General features: G+C 41.7%; 1 protein-coding gene across 2 annotated transcripts in view; it reads right to left on the bottom strand.

The window, feature by feature from the left end:
• The window catches only part of LOC125452714 (venom phosphodiesterase 2-like), a 116854-nt gene that overhangs the window by 74508 nt on the left and 14358 nt on the right, over positions 1-27988 (bottom strand). For both annotated transcript variants that reach the window (XR_007247583.2, XM_048531428.2), the window contains exons 3-4: positions 8830-8955; positions 6257-6317 (exon numbers count right to left, since the gene is read on the bottom strand). Coding sequence is in view for 1 of the 2 variants with exons in the window: in XM_048531428.2 (XP_048387385.1) it covers positions 6257-6317; positions 8830-8955 (187 nt within the window). In the remaining variant the exon portion in view is untranslated. The remainder of the gene's footprint in view (positions 1-6256; positions 6318-8829; positions 8956-27988) is intronic.

Below are 27988 nucleotides of genomic sequence, written 5' to 3'. Positions count from 1 at the left end.
AAAGCAAGTTTGTACATTAAACTCCAATGGATGTCATTATTCCCAATTGCATTTATTTAAATAGGAACCACTAAAAAAATTCTTGCAAAGCCACAAAATAATACATCATTAAAACATTAACCAATCCAGATTACAGAGGTAAAGTTGTTCACATTACATTCATATGAACCAGCAGCCGAAGTAGACCATTCAGCCCTTCGAGTCTGCTCTGCTATTAAACAGGATCATGATTTGTTTCTGTTGTTATCTACCCTGTTGTCATCCACAACTGATAACCTCTGATTCCCCTGCCAACAAAGAATCGATTGAACTCCACCTCCACCATATTCTGAGGCAGCAAGTTCCTGTATCATAATCCTCTCAGAGAAAAATTTCCCCCACTCTGTTCTAAAAAGGGTGAGCCATAAACAGCCCCGAGTTCTGAACTGAGCCACAAGAATAAATATCCATTCCAGGTTGACCTTGTCAAGATCTTTTAAGATGTTATAAATTTCAAGTCACTCCTCAGTTTTTACAAACTCCCATGACAGAAAGCCCATCCAGTCCAGTCTCTCCTCATAAGACAACTTGCTCTTTCCAGGCATAAATCTAATAAACTTTCTCTAAACTGCCTTCAATGTTTCTCCACATCCTTCCATAAATAAGCAGACCTAATCTGCACACAGTATCCGAGGTGTGGTTGCACGGCTGGTCTGTTTGGCTGAAGTATAACAACCTTACTTTTATGTTTGCACATTCTCCTTGTGTCTGCGTGGGTTTCTTCCGGGTGGTCCGGTTTCCACCCACAGTCCAAAGATGTGCAGGGTAGGTGGATTGGCCATGCTAAATTTCCCATAGTGCTCATGGATGTTTAGGTTGGGTGGGTTAGGCAGGGGAAATGTAGGGGAATGGGTCTGGGTAGGATGCTTGTCAGAGTAGTGGTGAGGACCTGTTGGGCTAAATGGCCTGTTTCCACACTGTGGGGATTCTATGACCTAGGATCTTCTACGACGTTCAAGCTCTCTACTATTAAAAGGGTAGCACCTCATTAGCCTTCTTATTCACTTAGTATATCTCCATACAATGAATGCCCTGGGGACCTGGCCTTGAATCCCACCGCAACAGATGGCAAAATCTATATTCCATGAAGATGTCGAATACCAAGCTACACTAATGGTGATCTTATAAGCACTGGCTTGAAAATAAAAGTAACACTAATCTCATTTAGAGAAGGAAACGTGTCATCTTTGCCTGGCCTGGCCTACCTAGGACTCCAGACACACAGCAGTGTGGTTGACTCTCAACTGCTCTCTCGGCAATTAGCAAAGTGCAATAATTGCTGACCTAGCCAGTGACACTCGCCTCCCACGAACAAATAAAATCAAAACATGAGATCACCTTTGTGCCTCTACACCTCTGAATTTTGCAGTTATTCTCCATTTAAATAATATATTTTTGATTCATCCTCCTGAACAACTTCACATTTTTTCCCATGTTATGCTCCATTGGACAGATTTTTACCCACTCACTCAAACTATCCGCATTTCTCTGCATTCCTTGTTCACAACATGTTTTCCTGTCTATCCTTGTGTCATCTGTAAATTCAACCACCATACCTTCGCTCCCCTCCACCACTCAGACATTGAGGCCTCCAACAAACAATACCTCAGAGGATATGTTAGCCCGATGCAAGTTGGGAATCCCTGCACATCACTAGGTCAATAATAAATAGTTGAGGGCCCAGTTGGGCTACACTTGTCACATTCCAACAATCTGAAAAAGGCCCATTTTTGCGTACTCTGTTGGCTGCCAGCCAATCTTCTATCAATGCTAGTATATTGTTCTCTCCATCATGAGCTCCTACTTGGTGCAATAACTTTTTATATGGAACCTACATAACTACATTGTTGCACCTCCTAATAACAGATCAGCATGGAATAGACTGTAATCATAGGAAACTCCACACCTCAGTGGCAAACCTCACATCTTAAAAGACGGCAAAGCAGCCTGCAAGGAATGATAAAAATCTTACAACAAGCAGAAGTACTCACAAATGTCATGACCGCCTGCTATTTTGTTGCCAATGCCACTTTAAAACTGCACCGGGGCAAGCATTGACAGTGTGGAGCTGCGCTGCGTAGTTCTTGGGAACTGCCCCAGAAATAGTAGACGGAGGAAAATTGGCACCCACTTTGCTGACAGGGAACCCAACGTCCTCCTGGACAGGGTGATGCAGGAAAGGAACGTCCTCTTCCCCCAGGGCTAGAGGATACCACTCCACCGGACCCTGGCCCAAAATTGTCATCTAGGTCAACACTGTTTCCGTTTTCCAGAGGAAAGTGCAACAATCAGGAAGAAGGTCCTTTCTACAGACATAAGTGCCACCATCTGTTTTCTGCTACCTCACACCCACATGTCTAGGCCCCACCTCCCTCCAAAGCCTAAGCTGAGCCATTCTCTTTACTATATGCAACAGTTTCCTTCATTTGCTTTCACCAATCTAATTACACACACAGGCACGCACGATCTCTGTGCTGTCTACTTACTCACTCGGGACTAGCCTTCTTCCAGTTAACCAGCGGTAAACTGTACCAGCCATTTACATTTCACTCAATCCCTCCCTTTGATCTTTTCTTCCCCCAGGAGAAAACAGCACACGACAGGGCAGCAAGAGCCAAAACATGCAAAGGAGTTCCTGATTGGCTCCTCACCCAATATGAGAGGCTCGTGGCCCTAGCAGGTCAGGACCATTCCCATGGTAACACTGAAAACTCCATGTCAGCAAACTAGGTAAGAATCATTGCCCAATGTGGTACCGCTCTCCCTTTGCTACCAATGTGAATGCACATGTATCAAATCCAAACGTATACCCCTTTCTCTTGACACATTCTCTCTTTTGTCTCCTGCAGACATCAGAGCAAAGTGCACCAAGATCAAACAGGCAGCCTTCCATCCTTCAACTGAAAAGGAAACCACGGATCCCTCTTAGAGGTCGTATCAGCGAGGTAGTCGCCTGCCCACTCCACCACCCAGATATTGAGGCCTCCAACAAAAGGTACCTCAGAGGGTAGGTTAGCCCAATGCAAGTTGGGAATCCCTGTACATCACTGGCATGTCTCCACAGCTGGCCGAGGAAGTAACGCCATGGGCTGCTGGCACTTGGAAGACCGCCGATGACCAGCCACCAGCTCAGGCCCAGGCAGGAGAGGAGCCCAGGATGTTGGCTATTAAAATAAATCATACAAATGCACAAGTAGACACAAAACCAAAGCAGTTTTGTCAAAGGCACTAGGAGAAACTGACTCAAACAATGGAAGACCTCGCCATCGCTACTTCTAGCATCTGGTTGTCCCCATGGAATGCTTGGCAGCAGCTGTGGGCAGCCAGCTTCACAGATGCTGAGACTCTATTTTTCCCACAATGGAAAGCCTCAAACAAGGGGCTGCAGTTTCTGGATAAAGGAGTCAACAATATAGGATTACAGATCAAAAGTAATCTGCTAATCCGGAGGACAGCACATACAAAGTTGTTGGGTAGAGTTAAGACTAAGATCGCTAAGATTTTTGGACACAAATTCGATCATGGCTGTTTGAGCGTAAAGGTGGAAAGTGGAGTCAAGGTAGAAGATCAGTTACATGTTTTGTTGCATGGTGAAGAACATAGAAAAGGAACTACTCTCCTGCGTCTGTTTCTGATATTCTTAACCAAGGACCTTCAAAAGTCGAAAACAGAAACAGATGGTACAGGACTGCGGAGAAGAAAAGTTGGTTAGTCATACACCTGGGACACCCACCTGATGTTTCCCCTCACCAAACAACATTGATGCCAAATGAAAAGTTTCTACCAAGCTATAGCCAGCTAATCGGGCAAAGGCCAGGCCTTCAACTAATCTAATCTCTCAAATTCATTTTGGCCACTGCCGGGACAGCATTCAATCCCAAAGAACATATCAGCGAGCAGAAAAGCTTCCTGGACCACTTTACTCTCTCTGACTAGGTCATTGAGTTTGGAGTGTGATCAGAGAAGAGAACGTGCCTGCAGGTGACAGCAGCTTGTGGACTGGGAGGCTGCTGGTTGAGCAGTCTCGGCTCCTGCGATTGCCCAATAGCTATGATAATCTTGCAAGGTGCGTGGGCAAACGTGGGAACTGCAGAGAAGATGGAGAACTGACTGTGGCACTGTGACACAAACAGCGCCAATCAAGTAGGGGAGGAAACAGGAACTTAGTAGTAGTAGTAAGACAGGACAATAAATTAGGCGGATAGATACTGTTGTCTGCAGCTGAGTGCCAGTCCTGAAATCAATTGCTTTGTGAAGTTTCCTTGCCTGCTTATGTCAGCGTTATCAACATCAGCTTGGGGCCAGAGGGAACTTGGAAGGGGGAAGAGGAGGGATCCAGTTGTCATCATCTACACGGGTACTAACAACACTGATAGGACTAGAAAAGGCATTCTGCTGAAAGACTTGAAGAGTTAGGAACTCAATAAACCAGCAAAACCTCCAGGGTAATAATTTTCAGATTACTACATAAACCGCAAGCAAACTGACATTGAGTAAACAAAGGTCAAGGGGTTAAATGCATAGCTCAAAGACTGATGTGGGTGTAATAGGTTTCAGCTTATGGCAGCAGGACTGAGGGGCAGACATCACTTGAAATAGGGCTGAGATAAATATCTTGGCGAATCAAATAACTACAGCTTTAGACAGGGCTTTAAAGTAATGACAGAGGGACAGTATTGAGTTTGGGAGACAGAAAATGCAGGCTCACAAGGGAAATTGACAGCACTACAGCATAGCTACTTCGATAACAATACTAAAAGTAGGGCAAGAATGGACAGACTGTTCAACCATAGACAAAGCAGCAGCAAACAGGGTTAAAGTGGAGGGAATAGTAAAGCAAAATTAATTGGTCTTTAATGGGTATAAGGTTAATGTGTGTGATCTTATAACAATTACAAAGACACAGTTACAATGAAATTAAAACTGGGAACTAAATACTTAGGGCCATTTGATTTTTCAAACATTTTGCATTGTTTTTGCATATGTACAAAAAATATTAATATCAACAATATTTTGAACAGGAGGAAAGAGTGAGAGTCCAGGAGAACAACCATGTGAAGAGGTCAGGGGAACAATGACTGAACTCTCACAGCTGACATTTAAAAGGCATCTGGATGGGTACACGAATAGTAAGGGTTTAGAGGGGTATGGGGCAAATGCTGGCTAATAGGGCTAGATCAGTTTAGGAAATGTGGTCAGCTTGGATGAGTTGGACCAAAAGATCCGGTTCTGTGTTGTACAACTCTATGATGGGTAGATATGCAGGTGGGGTGGAGTAACTTTGTTAACATGAGATGGAACAACCACAGTTGCAAGAAATGATTGTGGATTGCAAGATGAAGAATCCATATGGGTGAAGATGAGAAATATCAAGTGGAAGATGACATTAGTGGGAATAGTCCATAGGCCTGCCGAACAGCAGCTGTACTGTAGAATAGAGAACAACGTCAGGAGATAATGGGGACATGCAGGCAGAACATTAATCATAAATTAAACAAAGATCTGCAGATGCTGGAGATCTAAAAACAAAAACAGAAAGTGCTGGAGAAACTTAGCTGGTCTTACAGAATCTGTGAAGAGAAAACAGAGTTAACACTTAAATCCAGTATAACTCTTCTTCAGAACAAGAGGCATATTGAATTTGAAACAGTAACTCTGTTTCTCTTTCCACAGACGCTGTTTGACTAATGCTCTGCGTTTGTTTCAGATTTCCAGCATCTGCAGTATTTTGCTTTTGAAAAAGATTCTTAGGGGCTTGATAAGGGGAATACAAAGAAGGCTGTTTACCCAGTGGAAAAATCTAGGAGCTCAGAGCATAATCTTAAACAAAGAAGTCATCTATTTAAGACGGAGATGAAATTGCATTAAGGGAAAAGTGCTATTGGAATTTTGCAGGTTAGCTGCAAAGGATTGGAAATTTTTGCCATTGATTGGCAGCCAGGTTAAGACAAGAACAGTCCATGAACTCTCATTTTCACATTCTCCCCCTCTCTCTCTACAAGGAAACAGTTAATTTCTCCATCAGCCCTCCCCTAATGCCAAGCCAAAATCTTAACCTCAGCATCTGTGACCAGGAAATACATTACAGTCACACGTACTGCCATTACAGCAAGAGACAACCAAGATTCATAAACTTTGGTTATTGAGATTGTCCCTAATCGGGCTTCATGCATTCTCCATAAGGTGGCCTACAATATTGGAGTTATAGCAGTCCTACCCTTCTGGGCACTGAGGCGTGTCAACATCTTCACAATCATCTTGCAACCAGGTTTTCTCACCTATGGCAAAAGTATAATGGTTACTTTTACAATAATGTTATTCTTTTAACACTTTAGAAAAATGTTATTGTCATAAATATGTCTGAAATTGGTCTTTTCAGAAAATCATATCTCTGCTTGTTAAGGTTAATAACAATAGGTACCATCTGTGGCATTACAGAATCACTGAAATCTTATCATAATAATCAAACTTTGTGTGTATGCAAACATGTGATTTGATGTTTTAGTTAAATATTAGTTCACTATAACACAGAAAATATTTCAATCTTGCTCTTGTTCATTGTTCTTTTCCAGAGCACTAATACCAGATATATCTGACCTGAGCCTCTCCCATTTAATCTGCTGCTGGTTAACTCCTTGCTATTACTGAAACAGGAAGGCTGCCGTAGTATCGTTTTAGAGAGACTGATAGCATCAGCGTATTTACATGACAGAATAATTTTGTGAAGATGTTTTGTGAAGATGATGGATGCTACTCCACAGAATGACTAAAGATGGGGATCCAAAAACATAAATTGTCAGATTTTGCAATTACCATCAGAACAGATTTGACTGAGGATAATTCTCTAAAATACCAAACTACCTGTCGAAAGTCTTTCATGCCAGAGTACAAAGTCTGAGCTGATCGGAACATGCTCATTGGGACCAGGAAGAACAGGAGTACTTTTACAGTGAAATTGTATAGAAATTCCAAAGTTACTTTGACAGTGACTGTGGAAGGATAACTGTGTAAATTAAGTGAGATTTGAGGTGTCTAGGAAAGTGAGTGAGGGTTTAGGGAAATTCTTGAGGGAGTTGGAGGGTGGTCAGGTAGGAAAGAGAGAAGGTGGCCAGGCTGGAGTGGGAAGGTTTGTAGTGATGGAAATCAATGATGGGCTGGGCTCGAGTTTAATACTTACCAAAGAGTTATAACTAGTTTTCAACACTTTATCTTTACCTGGGTAAGTATTAACCTGAAAATGAGTCAGAAACTTTCAAAACTGTCAATCTTTTAGAAACTTTTGAGAAGATTGCAGATGCAAAAAATTTGCCAATCAGAATTTTTAGTTTCCCAGACCATTCTCTCAGAGTCAGCTGCATTGAGGCTTCCACATGGTCCTGACACACAACTCCAGTCTGTGCTCCTGCAACAACTAACCAGTCTATCAGAATTTCTGGGTCAGTACTTCCAACTTCATGAGATCTTCCAACATCTTCAAATACATAAAACTTCATTAGAACATGTTTAAAATATTATTTTCAAATGATTTGTTTTTAAAAAATGGACTTAAAAATAATTCTTTTCTCTCCATCTTCGGTCCGCCTCCCCCTCTCTCCCTATTTATTCCAGATCCCTCACCCCATCCCCCTCTCTGATGAAGAGTCTAGGCCCGAAACGTCAGCTTTTGTGCTCCCGAGATGCTGCTGGACCTGCTGTGTTCATCCAGCCTCATATTTCACTATCTTAAAAATAATTAGTAAGTTCTTGTTGAACATACAGATTCATGAATAGTTTAAAACAAGTGTCAAATGTCAAACGTACTTATTTTAGTATTTGAGAATTTTAAACAGAATTTTGTTTGACTTCACCTTGTTGGGTCCTTTGAATAATTAACAAGGCACACATTATCAACTGTACTGCACCTCAGCTTAGTGATAAAAAGTCTTAATATGTATTATTGGGATCATGTGGGGATGAGCTTTGGCTTACGCTTTAAAGAGACTTAAGATTATCATTGTATTAAGTGTCAAATTTGTGGTGTAACTTTAAGGAGGATGATGTGGATCCTTGAGGTAAACTGTAGGTCTAATTAGGAGACATTCACACTTTCCAATACTAGCAAGTCTAGCTGAGCAGTTAAAAGAAGCCAAAGTCTCAAAGCTGATCAGCCACAAAAGTGGCCAGCAGACTAGCTGTTCTCTAATCAAAGATAGAAGTTTTAGATTTAGCAGTTACAAGGGACACCAAGAATGCAAAGCTGTTTGGCTAGAAGGAATGAGCTTGGAATGTTCCAAGGCTTTCTGTTCAAAGATGCAAATTAAAGTTAGATTGTTGTAGAGATGCTAGGACAACTCTTCATTGGTCAAGAGTTGCACTTAGGGTCATGTATATGTCTGCGAGAGTTAAGTTGGCAAAGCTAAAACTTCAAAGGTCATAATTATGACAAGACACTAGGTTCAAGGAGGAACCAAGAAGAGAAGACTTCAGCAGTCCCAGGATCCACAGGAAATACAAACAGTCACCTGTTGAACTTCTGGATTGGAGCATACGTTGATGAATAAAATTTTAAATAGCAACCTTTATTGTCCAATGAACCTAATTTGGCATTCTAAATTTATTACTGTTCTTTTTGTCAATTTGCATATTCCTTGACAAGAATTGCCTTATTCTGGATTTATTATTGAGTCCAATCTGTATAGTATAGACACATTAATAACAAGTAAAAATTGCAGATGTATTTCAGTTTAGGTTTTGTTTCCTTTAAGTTAGCTTATTTCTTTTTTAAACTCATGATATATGTAAGAATGTTACCTTTACAGATACTATTGTAATTGGTACAACAATTGTTCTTCTGGATGCAGTCATCAGAGCATGAACAATGGGTTTCTGTCGAGTGTTTCTCACCACAGCGCGACTTAGTGCATTTCCAGCTGTCAACTGAAAAAAATTGTGTACATTACTTAACACAAACCTATTTCACAACTTATTCCAATTGGCTCAACACAATTTAAAGGAGAGGTCTCTCAGGATGTTACAAGTTGTGATACAACAATAACCTACACTTATATAGTGCCTTTCAAGAAATGAAATGTCCAAAAGAGGTTGATAGGAACATTATAAAATAATGTATGACACAAAACCACATAAGGAGATGTTAGGTCAGGTGAGCAAAAAATTTGTCGAAGATGTTGGTTTTAAGGAGTATATCAAGTCAAGGTACAGTAGCAGAGAGGTTAGAGATGGAATTCCAGATAAGTAAATGCCATCAATAACGGAACAGTTAAGCTTGGGAATACAAAAGGTGTGAGGATTAGAGCAACACATCTTGAATGTATTTTTTCAATTCACTCGTCAGACATGGGTGTTTCTGGCTAAGCCAGCATTCACTGCCTGTCCCTAGTTGTCCCTGAGAAGTTGTGTGTTGAGCTGCCTTCTTAAACTGCTGCAGTCCACAATTACAGTGGCCAAGTGGCATTATCTCCAGACTAATGATAGAGAGGTCCGATAATGTTCTGAGGATTTGAGTTTGAATCCCACTATGGCAGATGGTGGGGTTTGAATCGCTGAAATTAAGTGTCGAAAGAATAACCATTAAACCATTGTTGATTGTGAGGTAAACCTATCTGCTTCACTCATGTCCTTTAGGGAAGGACATCCTTACCTGATCTAGCCGATTTGTAACTCCAGAGCCACGGGAAGGTGGTTAACTCTTAACTGCCTCTGAAATGACCTAGCAAGCCATTTACTTGCACTAACCATGAGAAAGGTTATGAGGTTAGAGGAGATTGTAGATATAGTATAGTCATTGATGGATTAAGCCCAATGATTCACATCCAGTCAGGTGAATTTGAACAAATTCCTCTCAAATAACACGATGAATCCTTGCTGAGGACCTATGACCTTGCAGACTCATGGTCAAATGGGGAAGCTGATAGTGGATGACACTTTAATTTGCCATCACTCACCCACAGTAGAAGGGAAGCAAATTTCAAACAGTAAATCCAGAGAACTTTTCTTCCCACTAAAATAAGTTGTACAACCATCCAATGATCACTACTGAAAAAAGTAAAATATGTAGGCTTTGGCAAAGGATGCAACAAATGAGGCTTGGCTACCATCAAAACTGAAAAAAAACCATAGGTTTTGGGTAGGTGGATAAACATTATTCTAAGCAGCAAGGCTCCTACACCTGAAATGTATTTATATAACCTAAATCAGTAAATGCAAAAAATCTGAGGTTCTTAGAGGCTGCGGGGAAACAGAATGATTTATATTGTTGGAGGACTAGGGATAGTCGTGTTCTAATGTTACAGACCAGTGAGATTTCATCTGCATCTTTCATTGCTATGATGTCTATGTAATTTCTAATGCAGACACTGGAAGAGGAAAACCCATCTGCAACTGAGAAAAAAATGAAATGATCGACTAATGGCAGCAGAATTCGTAGAGCAGTATGCAGCACCCATAAGACACAGGCAGAAACTCATGCACCTTCCAAACCCGTGAACTCTAGCACCTAAAAGGAAAAGGGCAGCAGATACCTGGGAACATCACCAACAGCAAGCTCCCTCCAAGCAACACACCATCTCGACTTAGTCTTCATTGTCACCGAGTTAAAATCCTGAAACTCCCTTCCAAGTAGTGACCTGACAGCACTGACACGTCATAGGCAGCAATTTAAGGTGATGGTTCACTACCACCTTAGGGGCAATTAGGAATGGACATCCTATGCTAGTTTGTCCAGCAATGGCCATGTCCCATGGAAGATTAAAAAAATCTCTGCATTCTTTCAGGTGCCATCATAGTTCAAGGTAGGGGGAGGGTGCTGTGGGGAGACAATATCAGAAATACGCACACCACCCACAAAACAGTTAGTTGAACTCAATGAACTGGAGTTCTCAAATAACGGCTACCTCCTGTCATTTCTCCTTAACATTAACCTGACATATAGTTAGTATCATGTTCAAAACACAGCCACCATTTTCACACAGCAAACTCCTATAAACAAGAAAGGGATAATGTTTGAGGGAAAAATATTCAGCAGGACACTGGGGAATAACACCCTGCTTTTCTTTGAAACAGTGTTATGAATCATTTACATTCACCCAAGTAGGCAGATGGGCCTTCATTTTAACATCTCTTCTGGATGACAGCATTTCCATCTCCATCAATACTGTAAAGGACATGGGCCTCGATTTTTTCTTCAGCTCAAACCTTAAACTGACACTTGAATCCTGAACAGAGTGACTCGGAGGCATGAGTAATATCAACCGATCCATGGCTGATACGTAATTCCAGGTCATCAGAAGTATTGAAACAGAACTTCAGAACATCCACGTGTTTCACATCCCGAGTCTTTTCAGCTAGTTATAGATTGTTCCCTGCTTCCTCACTTCTGATTTCACCAACAGCAGGTGAGATGCCATTGAGAAACCCATCAAGTCAAGACTGCTCTTTCACTCAATACCTACATGGATATCTTTAAAGCGCATATAGACATTTGGCAAAATAACTATTATGTGCTAGGGTCCACGAAATTGCTCGTTGATCACTGCAATCCTAAATTAACTCATGTACAATGTTACCTCTGAAATATGTTCCCAAGTAATCTTTTATTTGGCTTCAAAAAATAAACTGGATTCAGCTGCCTCTAATTGCAACTAGCTGCGAAGCAACTATTGGTTCAGCATATTTTTCAGTTGTGGTAGGACTCAAGTAAACATTCCTACAATCAACATAATGGGTTTCAACTCACTGCAATGGCAAAGTCACCATAAAATCAATTAACAGTCACCGCAAAGCAGAAAACACTATTTGAAGGCAGCTTGTTTTCCAGTTTTTTAGAAGCCAGTTAAACCCTCAAAACAGGAAATTTCTATCCCACAGAATCTGCTTTCCAAAATTGGACTTGCACTCACACAAGAAAATGTACAGTTTCAGTTATTTATCTTGAAACCACAAGACTTATTTTTATCTGCAGCTTTAAAATTGCATTTACTGAAGATTTCTTGTGGTATCCAGGAAAGGATGTGGCTGAAGCTTTTAGGATATTTGCGTTTTTACCTAATTTTTTTTACAATAATGTTCCTAATTTTAGTTCTGTGTTTCAGCCCAAGATTTTCCCTATAACATTTCAGCTAGCTAAAGGTCTGTCACCAACATCAATTGCATTTATAGATTACCTTTAACACAGAGGATAGACACTGAAGTGTTACTAAACAAGGTGTGTTTTACCAAGAGCCTTCCATGGAGGAAAGCAAGGAAAAGATGGTTTTTGTAGGGAATTTTAGTGCTAAGGGTCTCTGTATAATTTGAAGCAGGCAAAGACTGTAAACATGTTAATTCAGGACAGAAACTTGTTCCAAAATAATAGTTGTTTTTTATGTAACAAATGATGTGTACTATGGTAGGATTTGGCACTGTACTGGCTCTAAGCAGAGAAGACATTCCACGGCATTCCATTAAGAGGTGAATGATGGCAGAATTTTGAACACTGCAGCACCGTAAAACAGGTCAAACACCACAGAAACACAGGCCACATGATATAGGAGCTGAATTCGGTAACTCATCCATCGAGTCTGCTCTGCCATTCAATCACAGCAAATGCATTCCTGAAGCCCATTCTCCTGTCTTCTCCCCATAACATTTGATCCTCTGACTAATCCAAGAGCCTATCTATCTCAGTCTTAAAGACACTCAATCACTTGGCCTCCACAACCTTCTGCAGTAGTCAGTTCCATAGAATCACCACCCTCTGGCTGAAGAAATTCCTCCTCATCTCAGTTTTAAAGAATTGCCCCAACACTTTGAGACCATGCCCTCTGTTCTCTCCTACTCGTGTAAACAGCTTCTCTACATCCACTCTAACCAGCCCTCTCTGTATTCTGTAAGTTTCAATGAGATCGCCTATCATCCTTCTAAATTCCAAGCACAGGCCCAGAGTTCTCGTAGAACATTCATCCCCGGGATCATTCTTGTAACCCTCGCCTGGACCCCCTTCAAGGCCAGCACATCTTTCTGTGGATATGGGGCCCAAAAACTGCCCACAGAATTCCAAATGTGGTCTGACCAGAGCCCCATACAATCCCAGCACCACATCTTTGCTCTTGTCTTACAGCCCTCTCAAAATGAATGCTAACATTGCATTGGCCTTCCTAACTGCCAACCGAACCCTAGCCTGTCCAAGTCTGCAGTCTCCCCATTTGCTCAACACTACCTGTTCCTCACCTAACATGGTGTCATCAGTAAACTTAGCAACAATGCTCTCAACTCCTTATCCAGATCCTTAATGCAGATTGTGAATAGTTGCAACCCCAAAACAGACACCTGCGGAACTCCACTAGTTACCGGCTGCCATCCTGAAAAAGACCCCCTTATCCCCTCCTCTGCCGTTAGCCGTTCAGCCAATACTTGATCTCTGCCAGTACCTTGCCCAACACCATGGACTTATCTTATTTCATTGCCTCCGGTATGGCACTTTGTCAAAGGCCTTCAGGAAATTTAAACAGATCATACTGACTGGCTCTCCTTTATCTATCTTGCTTTTTACTTTCTCAAAGAATTCTAACAGCCCTATTTTATGAAGCACTTACAAGTACTCTGCCGTCTCATCCTTAATAATGGGCTCTAAAATCTTACCAATGACCAAGGTCAGGCTACCTGGCCTCTAATTTCCTGTCTTCTGCCTCCCACCCTTTTTAAAGAGGAGGATTACATCAGCTATTTTCCAGTCCTCTGTGATCCTCCCTGACTCCAGTGATTCCTGAAAAATTACCAATGTGTCCACAATCACTCTGGCAATCTCCTTTGGAACCCTGGCCTGTAGTCCATCTAGTCCGAATGATATATCCACTTTCTCCTTAGTGATGGCCACTACATTCGCCTCTGCCTATTGACTTTCTTGAAGTTCCGATGTGCGCTGCCATGATACAACTTAGCACATTCCAGACACCCGCTTCTGCAAAAACAAACCAGTCTGAATAAATACAATTGTGTATATCATAGTCTTATAAAAAGAATACTCCGTGTTAACATCAAAGAGAGACTGCTGTTTAGACATGGCTATAAAAACATTTTTGCAAAGTCAAAGCTGATATAAAGATTAACAGTGAGAGATATTGTATTATAGGTCTCTTTACTCACTCTCCAGCTCACTGTATTCACTAATACCACATTCCCATTCATTCATTGCCCTTTACTGATTCGCCATTGACTAGAATGCATTTTCATTCACAAAACCACAATTTTCATAGTGCATTTTAATACTTCAAGATATTCTAAATTTAAAAATTCCTTCCAAATCCATTACTGCTTCTTCACATCTTTAACTCTTATCAGACCAATTTATATCAAAAGCTACCTCTGATTTAATATCAAAGACTACTAACCTATTCATAAACAATACCCTCACCTCCACAGTGTCTCCACGACCCAACCGAAACTATGAAAAGATTATAATATTAATCAGCCCCTTAGCAACCGTCCGTCAGGACTTGAACAGGTTGCAGAACACCAAACAGGTTTCCTCCAATAGCAGGTACCTGTTAAACATGTACTGCATAGAGTGCTAGACAATAAAATGTGAGGCTGGATGAACACAGCTCCTGAGATGCTGCTGCTGGGCCTGCTGTGTTCATCCAGCCTCACATTTTATTGTCTTGGATTCTCCAGCATCTGCAGTTCCCATTATCACTGAATAGAGTGCTGTCCCCTTTAAGGAAGTTATTGTCAAAGCAGCGCTTCTGTGAAGTTGTACTAATGAATGAATGAAATTCACCTTGGCAAATCATAAACAAAACCTCACGACCCAGCTGAGGTAATCAGTTTAATATCCTTTATACATTTATTCAGTGCATGTATGATTTCTAACTTATTCAGATCATATAGGTCTACTTCTTTGCTAACATTTACTAATATAAAAGATAAAAGGACTAACACCTCTTAATTATGCAGCAGACCAGACAGGCACTCTAATCTGAGTAGCAGCCAGCACTTAGTAAATGTTTAAACGATCTCCTGCTTCACCAGGACAGATGTCACACAAACCATTGTGTGCAATAGATGGAACTGTGTATGAAGAGGCTATTGTAAGAACTGTACCTCGGCATTCCATTGCCACAGCAAGCTGTGCTACTACAGATGCCCAATAAACAGGCTATTTTCACCATTCACCAATTTTGGTCGTTATATGAAACATGATCCCACAACAGTGACAATCAGCACAGTTTAATGTTTATTCATGTAAGTTTTTTTTTGCAAAATGGTTGCAATGTCAGGGTTGGTTAGTTCAGTTCATGATGGCTGGTTTCCAATACAGAATGATGCCAACATCAGGTGTTCAACTCTCACTCCAGCTAAGTACAAAGGATAGTCTTTCTGAACCTCTCCCCACATCTGAAGTTTGATGATAGCTCACAGGTTAAACTACCACCAGTCTTTGCTCTCTAATGAGAGCGTAGTCCTGTTCTGGTAGAGTTACCTTTTACAATGGAGCTACGTAAACCTCTCAGATATCTGAATGACTGCTTCCCCTGGATCAATAATTATTAGTCTTCGGCTAAACTATTAAAAACTGGAAGGGGTGATTTTATTTAGCTAAATAAACAAGTTCAAATCTCAATATGCTTATTTCCTACGTCAAATGTAATTCAGTACGTTAAATAAACCTGGATTAAAACATGTATCCGTAAGATGTTAAGTAGAGACAAGGCAAACTACGACAATATTAAGCTGGAGAATTTTGATTTAAGGAAGTGGTTTGAGGGTATATCCACATGGGCTATGTGGGAGTATTCCAAACAGCAGTTGATCAAACAACAGTTGGTAAGAGTTAAGCAGCAGCACATTCCTGCAAAAATGAAGGATAGGTCTTGATCAAAAGAGAAAGAAAGCAAAAGGTCTGGGAGGATGGAAACTGAGGAAGCTCTTTAAGAATTTAAGGAAAGCAGGAAAGAACGTAAACAAGGAATTAGAAGGGCTAAAAGGGCTCATGAAAAGTGGTCAGCAAACAGGATTAAGGAGAATCCCAAGGCTCTTCATACACATATAAAAAGCAAGAGGATAGCCAGGGAAAGGGTTGGCCCACTCAAGAACAAAGCAGGGAATTTGTGTGTGGAGCCAGAGGAGGCACATGAGGTCCTTAAATGAATTATTTGTGTCGGTATTCATTCAAAGAGAAGGAATTGGTGGAGGATGACCCCAGGGAAGGAGAGTGTTGAATTTCTCAAAAAAGTTGCTCTTAAAAGGAAGAAGTGGTCTGCTTAAAAAGTATTAAGGTAGATTAAGTTCCTCCTGATGGGATCTACCCCAGAATATTGAGGAGGGCAAGAGAACACATTGCTGGAGCACTGACAGACATTTTTATTGTTTCTTTGACCACAGGTGACAGCCCAGAGATCTGTAGAAAAGCCAATGTTGTCCCATTGTTTAAGAAAGGTAGCACAGATAATCCAGGAAATTACAAGCCTGTGAACCTCATATTGGTGGCAGGGAAATTATTAGAAAAGATTCGCAAGGACAAGACCTACACATATTTAGAAACAAGATAATAAAATGTGAGGCTGGATGAACACAGCAGGCCAAGCAGCATCTCAGGAGCACAAAAGCTGACGTTTCGGGCCTAGACCCTTCATCAGAGAGCTCTCTGATGAAGGGTCTAGGCCCGAAACGTCAGCTTTTGTGCTCCTGAGATGCTGCTTGGCCTGCTGTGTTCATCCAGCCTCACATTTTATTATCTTGGAATCTCCAGCATCTGCAGTTCCCATTATCTCTCATATTTAGAAACAAATGACTTAGTAGATATGGACAGGTTTTGTGCAGGGGAAGTCATGCCTCACTAACTTGATCAAGTTTTTTGAACTGGTGACAGAGATGACTGATGAGGGAAGGGTGGTTGATGTTGTCTACATGGAGTTCAGTAAGGCCTTTGACAAGGTCCCTCATGGCAGACTGGCACAAAAGGTGAGGTCACATGGTGTCAGGAGTGCACTGGCAAGATGGATACAGAACTGGTTTAGTCATGGAGACAGAGGGTAGCGGTGGAAGGATGCTTTTTGAAATGGAGGGTTGTGACTAGTGGCTTTTTCACAGGGATCAGTGGTGGGACCTCTGCTGTTGTGGTCTATGTAAATAATTTGGAGGAAAATGTAGCTGATCTAATTAGTAAGTCTGCACACGATACAAAGATTGGTGAGTTGTGAATAGTGAGGTTGATTGTCAGAGCTTACAAAAGGATATAGATCAGTTGGAGGCATCGGCAGAAAAATGGCGGATGGAATTAAATCCAAACGAATGTGAGGTGATGCATTTTGGGAAGATGAAGCACAAGCAGAAATTATACAATGAATAGCAGAATCCTTAGGAGTACTGATTTGAGTATTGAGGGATCTGGGTGAGCAGGTCCACAGATCACTGAATATGGCAATACAGGTAGAGAAGGTAGTGCAAAAGGCTTGTGGCACGCTTGCCTTCATTGGGAGGGGCATTCAGTATAAGGCATGAAGTGTTTTGCTGCAGCTTTATAGGCTTTAGTTAGGCCACACTTGGAATACTGCATACAGGTCTAGTCACCACATTACCAGAATGATGCAGGTGCTTTGGAGAGGGTACATTAAAGGTTTACCAGGATGTTGCCTAGTATAGGGGATATTAACTATGAAGAAAGTTTGGATAGACTGGGTTTGTTTTCACTGGTTGAGGGGCAACCTCTTAAGAAGTTTAAAAGATTGTGAATGGCATGGATAGAGTGGAACGTAGGAGGCGTGGAGGGGTCAATTTCTGGGGGACACAGGTTCAAGGTGTTGGTGGTGTGGGGAAGGTGGGAGAAATTTTGAAAGAGATGTGTGAGACAAGTTTTTCACACAAAGTGTGGCGAGTGCCTGGAACACGCTGCCACAGGTGGTGGTGGAAGCAGGCACAATAGCAGCATTCAAGAAACACCTGGCTGTATTCATGAGTAGGAAGGGAACAGAGGGATATGTATCCTGTCAGTGAAGACAGTTTTAACATGGAAGGGCAAAAACTGCAGGCTTGGAGGGCCAAAGGGCCTGTTCCTGGGCTCTATTGTTCTTCGTTCTATGCAGAACGTAAAGCTATCATCCCAGAGTCATTGACTCATGGAGCTTTTACAACACAGAAAAAAGCCCTTCAGCCTATTGTATCGGCACCAGTCATCAAGCAGCCATCTATTCTAATCCAATTTCTCAGCACCTAGCCTGTAGCCTTGCATGCTGCGTCTTTTTTCAGTGTTCATCTAAATAGTTCTTAAATATCTTGATGGTTCCTGTCCCTACCACTCTTAGGCATTGAATTCCACCTTCTGGGTGAAATTACTTTTCCTCAAATTCCTTCTAAACCTTCTACTGCTTACTTAAAACAATACCACATGATTATTGGCACCTCTATTAAGGGAAACATTTTCTCCCTACCTATCCTGTCGATGCCCCTCAGAACACAGCAGAATACGATAACAGCGTGTGGTTAAGGCAATTACTGGACACTTGCCTTTAATCAATTGTGACATAATTAACAAGACCAGGGAGGTTACAATGGAGCTGTACAAAACTTTGCTTAGGCCTCAGCTAGATTATCGTGTGCTGTTCTGATCACACTATAGGAGGGATGAGATTGCACTGGAGGGGTTGCAGAAGGGATTCACCAAGATGTTGGCTGGGCTGAAGAAGTTTAGCTACAAAGAGAGCCTGGATAAGCTCGGGTTCTCATCTTCAAAAGCAGCAGAGTCATTGGAATGTCCCAAGAGAGACATACAAGATCATGATGGACATCGATAAGGAGGTGGTGGGAATCTAGAATGCACTAGCTGGGAGGATAGTAGAGGAGGGAAACTTTAAAAAGCTCACAGGCAAGCATTTGAAATGTCATGGCATTCAAGGAAATGCACCAAGTGTTGGAAAGTATATTTAGTGTGGATGGTGATGAGTTTGCGTTGGTGTAGACCCAATAGACCAAAAAGACTCTTCTGTCCTCTTTGATTCCATGAGATTTGAAACCTATCAGTTAACTTTCACCAAATATACAGTGATGGTTTCAAAACTGCTTCAGAGGTTGGGCACATAAATTATGGTGGCATTTGAAAGGTAGCATCAGCAGTATCATTGAACTATTAAAATAAAGCCTACTTATACCTTTTCTGATTGATATTTAAATATCCTAGGATAGATCCAGATCATTATTCACCACACAACTAAACAGTGATTTTTTTCCCATTGCTGTTGGTAGAAGAATGCCACTTACAAATGGCAGCCACATTTTCCTTAAAAAGATGTGTATGAATGTTGTGATAACAATACTTGTCCTTGAATAGCATCATTGGTGTGTTCAAACACCAAAACGCACTTCACAAGAGCATTAAAAATCAAAACGTGTACTGAGCCACAAAGATATGTTGGGGCAGAGAGTACCATAGAATGCCTGCAGTGCAGAAAGAGGTCATTTGGTCTACTGAGTCTGCACTAACTCCCTGAACATCATCCCACCTTGCGCCAGCCCTTCATGCTGTCCCTCTAGCCTGTATACCACTGGACACCATGGGTAATTTAGAATGGCCAATCCACCTAACCTGCACATCTTTGGACATTGGGAGTAAACTGGAGCACTCGAGGAAACCCACACAGACAGTCACCCAAGACTGAAATCAAACCTGGGTCTCTGGTACTGTGAGGCAGCAATGCTAACCGCTGAGCCACGATGCCACCTGATGATCCAAAGCTTAGTCAAAGATGTAGATTTTAAGGAGATTGTTAAAAGAGGAGGTAGAGGCAGAGAGATACAAGAGGGATTTATTTTTTAGAATTTAGGACCCAGGCAACTGAAGACATGGCCATGAATGGAATAAATAAAAATCAGGGATGCTGAAGATGTTAGAACTGAAGACTGCAGATCCGATGATTTTACAGAAGACTCAACAAGAATGCATTAGAATTGTTAAATGTTGAGGTAATAAAGAAACGGATGAAGGTTTCAGCAGACGAGCTGAGACGGGGCCAGATGTTACCAAAGAGGAAATGAAATGGACAGGCTTAATGATTGTATAGATGCATGGTCCGAAGTGTATCTTGAGGCAAAACAGAACACCAAAGGTTGCAAACAGTCCAGTTCAGCTTCAGATAACTGCCAAGAAGAATGCAGACTGTGGTTCAGGAACAGAGTTTGTGGCAAGGGCCAAAAAGGAAAGGGTCAGAATTTAATGAGTGTGACGGGGATCTCACCTATCAGTTGCAGAATCAGTGGGAATACTATGCTACTTCTCCCTAACAAGCTCATTGCAATCATTCGGTAAACAGACACTCACTTGGAGCCTGTAAAGCCTCTCACTAAAGCAACACACGAGCCGAATGAAAAGCCTGGGTGAGTGTGCTGCTGGTCACAGGTCATGAATCTTCATGCAGAGCTAATCTAAATGAAATGATGGTCACTGGAAATCAACAACAGTGGTAGGAACAAGCAGAGTTCTCCTTTCCCAGTAAGCAGACTGACAGCAGACCAGAGTAACCGCTGATAGGCTGCTGGCAAATTGATAAGGTTTGTAATTCCTGGGAGGCGAGCCAGCCCTTAAACAGCACCTCAGGGCATCCAGTGGCCTCCAGGTACTCACAAGCCACCTCCCCCCGACTCAAATGGAGGGTGGCAGGAAAGCAGGCTCATCTCCACTCTGCCTTCCCACCTCAAAAAAGGCCACTACCCACCCCAGCTACAGCTTTACTTTTCAATGGCTTTGTTCCTTCCAATGTGTAGATGAAGGAAATTTCAGATCACCTCATATTAAATGTTAGACAAGTTGTCTTGATGATTTAGAGACAACAGAAGTGTCAAGGTTAGTAGCGATAACATTAACTGGTGCACATCAGAAAATTGATGTGCGTATTTGAATAGTGTTAGACATAGAACATAGAACATAGAACAGTACAGCACAGAACAGGCCCTTCAGCCCACAATGTTGTGCCGACCATTGATCCTCATGTATGCACCCTCAAATTTCTGTGACCATATACATGTCCAGCAGTCTCTTAAATGACCCCAATGACCTTGCTTCCACAACTGCTGCTGGCAACGCATTCCATGCTCTCACAACTCTCTGCGTAAAGAACCTGCCTCTGACATCCCCTCTACACTTTCCACCAACCAGCTTAAAACTATGACCCCTCGTGCTAGCCATTTCTGCCCTGGGAAATAGTCTCTGGCTATCAACTCTATCTACGCCTCTCATTATCTTGTATACCTCAATTAGGTCCCCTCTCCTCCTCCTTTTCTCCAATGAAAAGGGACCGAGCTCAGTCAACCTCTCTTCATAAGATAAGCCCTCCAGTCCAGGCAGCATCCTGGTAAACCTCCTCTGAACCCTCTCCAAAGCATCCACATCTTTCCTATAATAGGGCGCCCAGAACTGGACGCAGTATTCCAAGTGCGGTCTAACCAAAGTTTTATAGAGCTGCAACAAGATCTCACGACTCTTAAACTCAATCCCCCTGTTAATGAAAGCCAAAACACCATATGCTTTCTTAACAACCCTGTCCACTTGGGTGGCCATTTTAAGGGATCTATGTATCTGCACACCAAGATCCCTCTGTTCCTCCACGCTGCCAAGAATCCTATCCTTAATCCTGTACTCAGCTTTCAAATTCGACCTTCCAAAATGCATCACCTCGCATTTATCCAGGTTGAACTCCATCTGCCACCTCTCAGCCCATCTCTGCATCCTGTCAATGTCCCGCTGCAGCCTACAACAGCCCTCTACACTGTCAACGACACCTCCGACCTTTGTGTCGTCTGCAAACTTGCTGACCCATCCTTCAATTCCCTCGTCCAAGTCATTAATAAAAATTACAAACAGTAGAGGCCCAAGGACAGATCCCTGTGGAACTCCACTCACCACTGACTTACAGGCAGAATATTTTCCTTCCACTACCACTCGCTGTCTTCTGTTGGCCAGCCAATTCTGTATCCAAGCAGCTAAGTTCCCCTGTATCCCATTCCTCCTGACCTTCTGAATGAGCCTACCATGGGCAACCTTATCAAATGCCTTACTGAAGTCCATATACACCACATCCACAGCTCCACCCTCATCAACTTTTCTAGTCACATCCTCAAAAAACTCGATAAGGTTTGTAAGGCATGACCTACCCCTCACAAAGCCGTGTTGACTGTATTTGATCAAGCCATGCTCTTCCAGATGGTCATAAATCTTATCCCTCAGAATCCTTTCTAACACCTTGCAGACGACAGACGTGAGACTTACCGGTCTATAATTGCCGGGGATTTCCCTATTTCCTTTCTTGAAGAGAGGAATTACATTTGCCTCTCTCCAGTCCTCAGGTACGACTCCAGTGGAGAGCGAGGATGCAAAGATCTTCGCAAGTGGCGAAGCAATTGCATTTCTCGCTTCCCAAAGCAGCCGAGGACAAATCTGATCCGGGCCTGGCGACTTGTCAATCTTAATGTTTGACAAAATTTTCAGCACATCAGCTTCGTCTATCTCTATCCATTCCAGCATGCACACCTGCTCTTCAAAGGTTTCATTCACTACAAAGTTCGTTTCTTTCGTAAAGACAGAAGCAAAAAACTCATTTAGGGCTTCCCCTACCTCCTCAGGCTCCACACACAAGTTCCCTATGCTATCCCTGATCGGCCCTACTCTTTCTTTGATCATTCTCTTATTCCTCACGTAAGTGTAAAATGCCTTTGTGTTTTCCCGGATTCCTTCTGCCAAGCCTTTCTCGTGCCCCCTCCTGGCTCTCCTCAGACCATTTTTGAGCTCCTTCCTTGCCTGCATGTAATCCTCTCTAGCTGAACTTGACCCTAGCTTCCTCCACCTTATGTAAGCTACCTTCTTCCTTTTCACAAGAAGCTCCACCGCTCTCGTCATCCAAGGTTCCTTAATCTTACCCCTTCTTGCCTGTCTCAGAGGGACATATTTACTCATCACTCCCAACAACTGTTCCTTAAACCGTCTCCACATATCTATAGTTCCCTTACCATGGAACAACTGCTCCCAGTCCATGCTTTAAACAAAGTTTTTCTTCACGTTGCTTCTGAATCTTTAGTAAGTCACTTTAAATCAGAGGGCTCTGATTTAACACTTCAGTCACTGGAAATAGTTAAATCAATATTTACACTACCCAAGCTACTACTGATCTTAAAAGGGGGGGCTGGAAGCCCTGAAGAGACTGGGCAGGCTGAAACTAAAGACAGATAGCATGGAGTTCTTTGCAGGTGTTTTGCTAGTATGAGGGAAGGTTGAAAACAAGGTTGGCAACAAATGAGGGAGCCAAGACATATGATCTAAGAAGAATTTCAAGGCACACAGTATAGAACTGAAGAGTCACCAAAAAAAAATGCTGCCAGATCTTCTGAGTTTCTTCAGCAATTTGTTGATGATTCAAGACAGAACCTCTCCAGTTTGGACACGTATTGAATATGTTTTCTATTACAGTGGACTGTATCAAGACCAAATGAGATCCATCCAAAGACACAAAAGGAAGTGAGAATTGAAATTACAGAAACATTGGCCATAATTTTCCAGTCATCCTTTGACTCTCCATGGTGCCTAGGAATTGAAGGATTCCAAGCCTTTTAAAAATAAACATACATGTAGGCATATCCAGCAACTACATGAACATGAGTTTAACTTCAATACAGAAAAATTTCTAGCAACTATAACCTAGTAAAAGTGAATAGTCACATGGACAACTGCATGTTAATTAAAAGAAACCTATGCTGACTTAAGAGAAAAATGTTTAAAGTTTCTTTCAAAAAATGTCATTTTGAAAAAAAAAGAGCAGATGATGGCAACGTAGCGGAGGTGACACAATGGGTTTCCTAAAGGTTCAGTGACAAATGACAGAATTGTGGCTGGTTAAGGGTTAGTAGTAACATGGATTTTAAATTAGTTGAATAACAGGAAACAAAGTGACTAATGGATGTTTTTTCAGGCAGGAGAAATATTTGGAGCAGGGTTCTGCAGAAGGTCAGTGTTGGAACACGTGCTTTTCCCAATATACGTTAAAATGTCCTAGGCTTTAGTGTACAGGGAGGTTTGCAGTTGGTACAAAGTTTGAAATTGTTGTAAAATACAATAAAGATAGTACAAATCTTCATAAATGACAATTTGGTAGAATGGGCAGACAGACTGCACATTTCTCTTCACTGAGCTACATGTTCTAAGATTAATTTTGGTCAGAAGAACATGGAGACATAATACAAGGTGCTATTCTAAAGTGAGTGTAACAGGACCTGAGTGCACTTGCACATTAATGATTAAGGTATCAGAGTAGGTTGAGAAAGTGGTATAAAGTTCACAAATCTTTGACTTGATCATTAGGAACAAAGCAAGGAGATATGTTGAATATTGACAAAATACTGCAGATGCTGAACATCTGAAACAAATAACATTGCAGAAACTTAAGAGGCCTGGCAGCGTTTAGACCATAAGACAGACTTAGGAGCAGAAGTAAGGCCATTCGGCCCATCAAGCCCACTCCACCATTTATTCATGGCTGATGGGCATTTCAACTCCACTCACCCACACTCTCTCCATAGCCCCTGATTCCTTGCGAGATCGAGAATTTATCAACCTCTGCCGCAAAGACATTTAAAACGTCCCAGCCTCCACTGCACTCCGTGGCAATGAATTCCACAGGCCCACCACTCTCTGGTTGAAGAAATGTCTCCTTATTTCCGTTCTAAATTGACCCCCTCTAATTCTAAGGCTGTGTCCATGGGTCCAAGCCTCCCTGCCTAACGGAAACAACTTCCCAGCATCCACTCTTTCTAAGCCATGCATTATCTTGTAAGTTGCGATTAGATCTCCCCTTAACCTTCTAAACTCTAATGAATACAATCCCAGGATCCTCAGCCATTCATCGTAAGTTAGGCCCACCATTCCAGGGATCATCCATGAGAATCTCCGCTGGACACGATCCAGCGTGGTCACTGACGTTGGTCATTGCCAGCTGTCCCTCACTTTAAGGAAACTGTCTTCTTAAGGTCATGAGTTTCCATCACAGGTCTTCTTGTGGTTGAGTAAAGTGATTTCTCAGCCAACAGATCTTGCAGCAGATTTCCTGCAAATTAGTGAGATCAGCAAGTGAATAGAGACCATTCAGTTTGTAGATGGATCCTGGTAAGTCAGATAGCTTTGCCCTTCTTCCCAGATCGTGAGCCAGTGCACTTCAGATCAGCTGGTTATCACTTGCCAAGGGAAACAGTTAATGTTTGAAATTCAGAAAGACACTTCTTCAGACTTTCTCCAGCATTTGCTGAGGCTACAGTGAACTTGTACAAGATACCAATTTGTTCTGAACTGGATTAATATATCCAGCTCTGCGGCTGCATTTTAAGACTTCAAAACATTGGCACAAGTACAGAAAATACTCGAGAGAATTACTCTAGAGATGATAATTTCAGACAGACATGTGAAGGTAAAAAACTATTTTCCTTGGAGGAAGGTGGGGGGGGGGGGGGGGTACAGAATGAGATTCGAAGGGGGTGTTTAAAGTCATGAGGGATCAAGACAAATGTAGATAGGGAGAAACAGTTTTGACCTGTGAAAACGATAGAGAAAAAAAAGGACATTGGCACAAACAAATCGTTAAATGAAGTAAATCAAGGAAAAAATAGTTCTAAAAAAAAAGTGGTTGCAGTCTGAAGTGCAGTGGAAATAAGTTCAGTTGAAGCATTCAAGAAGCTGGACTGCTATCTGAAAAAGGCAGAACATGCAGTATTATGGGGAAAAGCAAGTGAATGGCTCAAAATGAACTACTCATTCGAAGAGTCAATGCTGACATGTTTGGGCTAAATGACCTAATTCTGCACTTTGACAGATAGTAGGAACTGCAGATGCTGGAGAATCTGAGATAACATGACTTGAAGCTGGATGAGCACAGCAGGCCAAGCAGCACCAAGAGCAGCAGAAAAGTTGACATTGCGGGCAGAGACCATTCCCCAGAAATGGGGGAGTGGAAGGGGACTCCGAAACAAATAGGGAGAAAGGGGGAGGCACATACAAGACGGATAGGAGACGACAGGGTAGGAGTCGACAGACAGGTCAAAGAGGTGGGGTCTTAATAGCATCAAAACTATATGAATGGCCTTTTCATTCTAACTGGGTACAGTTTACTGAATTATATCTTATTCACAAAAAAACATGCACACCACAAGGTTCAATATTTCCCAGAAATAGCCATGAATGAATAGCAAAATGCTCTACTTGTTTGGGATACACTTTGTCAAGGAAACCTAGCTATTCCTTTGGCTCTTTTTTTGAATACTGCGTATACACAGAAAAACATGAAATGGTGGTATACTTGGCAACATTGCCAGTTTCACATGAAGACTATAATTAAGCCTGATGCTGTGACAGTGTACATAATACACTTTCCAAACAATTCTTCGGGATTCTAGCCCTTGTCCACTCTCAGAATTGACCATGCACAGGGAACAAGAGGTCACTCTCACCATAGGTTTGGAACACAGGCACAGAGGGTTATCACACTGTCTACCACATGAGAAGTTACATCGGCACCGGACCCCCACACCCCCACCCAATTCTGAGTTTCTGCTCCCCACTCTGGTGTGAACAGGGGTTACAGCATTGCAAACATCATTCAGAGCAGATGCAAATGTACAATCCTTCAATCTCCTGGCTGAGTTAAGGAGTGACAACCTGGGTAAGAAAAGTGCCTATGTCTCTGTGGATTGAAGAGATTGAGAGGGAAGAATGGATACTGTATGGAAGATTCAGCTTTATGGGAATTAGCCAAATAAATTGATGAGTAAACCTTTGATCTCATATTTTAAAATGTCATTGGGAACTGGACAAGAAAAGTCAGTTGTTCTGTTTTCAGAGGTGTAATAATGGATGAGATTGGGAGGATTCAGCTTCTGTCAGGTATTTTTTAAAATTGAAAACACTGCTGAATTGTAAGGAACCAGTTTGTAAGTTTCCTTTCTTTGAGATGGGAACGGCATGATATTATTCACCAGTTCATCAGGTACAGTTTTGCTATTCAGATCCTTGTGAATCAATAATTTTATCATCTTAAATCTTTGTCAGTAAACATTGTTCATTCTACTCAAGTATGAATACTATAAATGTTCAAGCGTTACACATGGGATGTTTTACAACCGCTGCATTGCATTCAAAAGACGATACCCTGACACTGCAGCATTCCTGCCAAACTGTCAGCGGGGATTCTCTCTTTGAATCTATGATGTTTGCCTTCAATCCATAACTCTGTGATTCAAAGGCAGAAATACGACCACTAAGCCAAGGCCGACTCAAATGGCATAGACTATAAAATAACACTTGTTTTGTATTAATTGTGAAAATATGTCTAATAGAGGCTCTTCTTGTTTCATTGAGTGACCCAGGCAGCCCTAGAATCTCTCATATTATCAAGCAATAACTTTAAAAGGACCACTGGTCTGAATGATATTCTCTGAACTCTTGTGCCATGCAGTTAGATAATATGTCAAAATGAGGCTGTAATGTGTACAATGTATTAGAAATACTGCAGGTACATGTTTGAGAAAAGCCATATGCCTGAATGAAATTATGAAAAGGCTCCAAAAAAAATCGTAACTGTGTTATGGGAGCGTTATTAAGTTCTGTAAAATGTATGCATACAGAGAGAAATAAATAGAGAGTGGGTCAGACAGCATCTGTGAGACAGAGAGAGAGTGATGTTGAGTTAAATAAGAATCTTCAGAACACCTCTTAACTGTACGGCTGCCCCTTACTCCACACAGACATGACCACACTGAGTTCTTGCAGGACTCTGCAGATGCAAAAATTTTTTTCTTTGGTTTTACATTATAAACATTCTAATTTTCTAAACTATTACCTCAATCCTTTTGTTTTGGCAGTATGTTCTTAAAAACAACTTCTGGTACATATAGTCAGGATGACATTCAAAACTGCCATTGAGATGGTTAACAAACACATATACATATCCCC

Source organism: Stegostoma tigrinum, chromosome 4 (genome assembly GCF_030684315.1).
Source record: "Stegostoma tigrinum isolate sSteTig4 chromosome 4, sSteTig4.hap1, whole genome shotgun sequence".
NCBI classification, from domain to species: domain Eukaryota; kingdom Metazoa; phylum Chordata; class Chondrichthyes; order Orectolobiformes; family Stegostomatidae; genus Stegostoma; species Stegostoma tigrinum.
The sequence above is the reverse complement of the archived record's forward strand: the minus strand, read 5'-3'. Positions and strand labels throughout refer to the sequence as shown.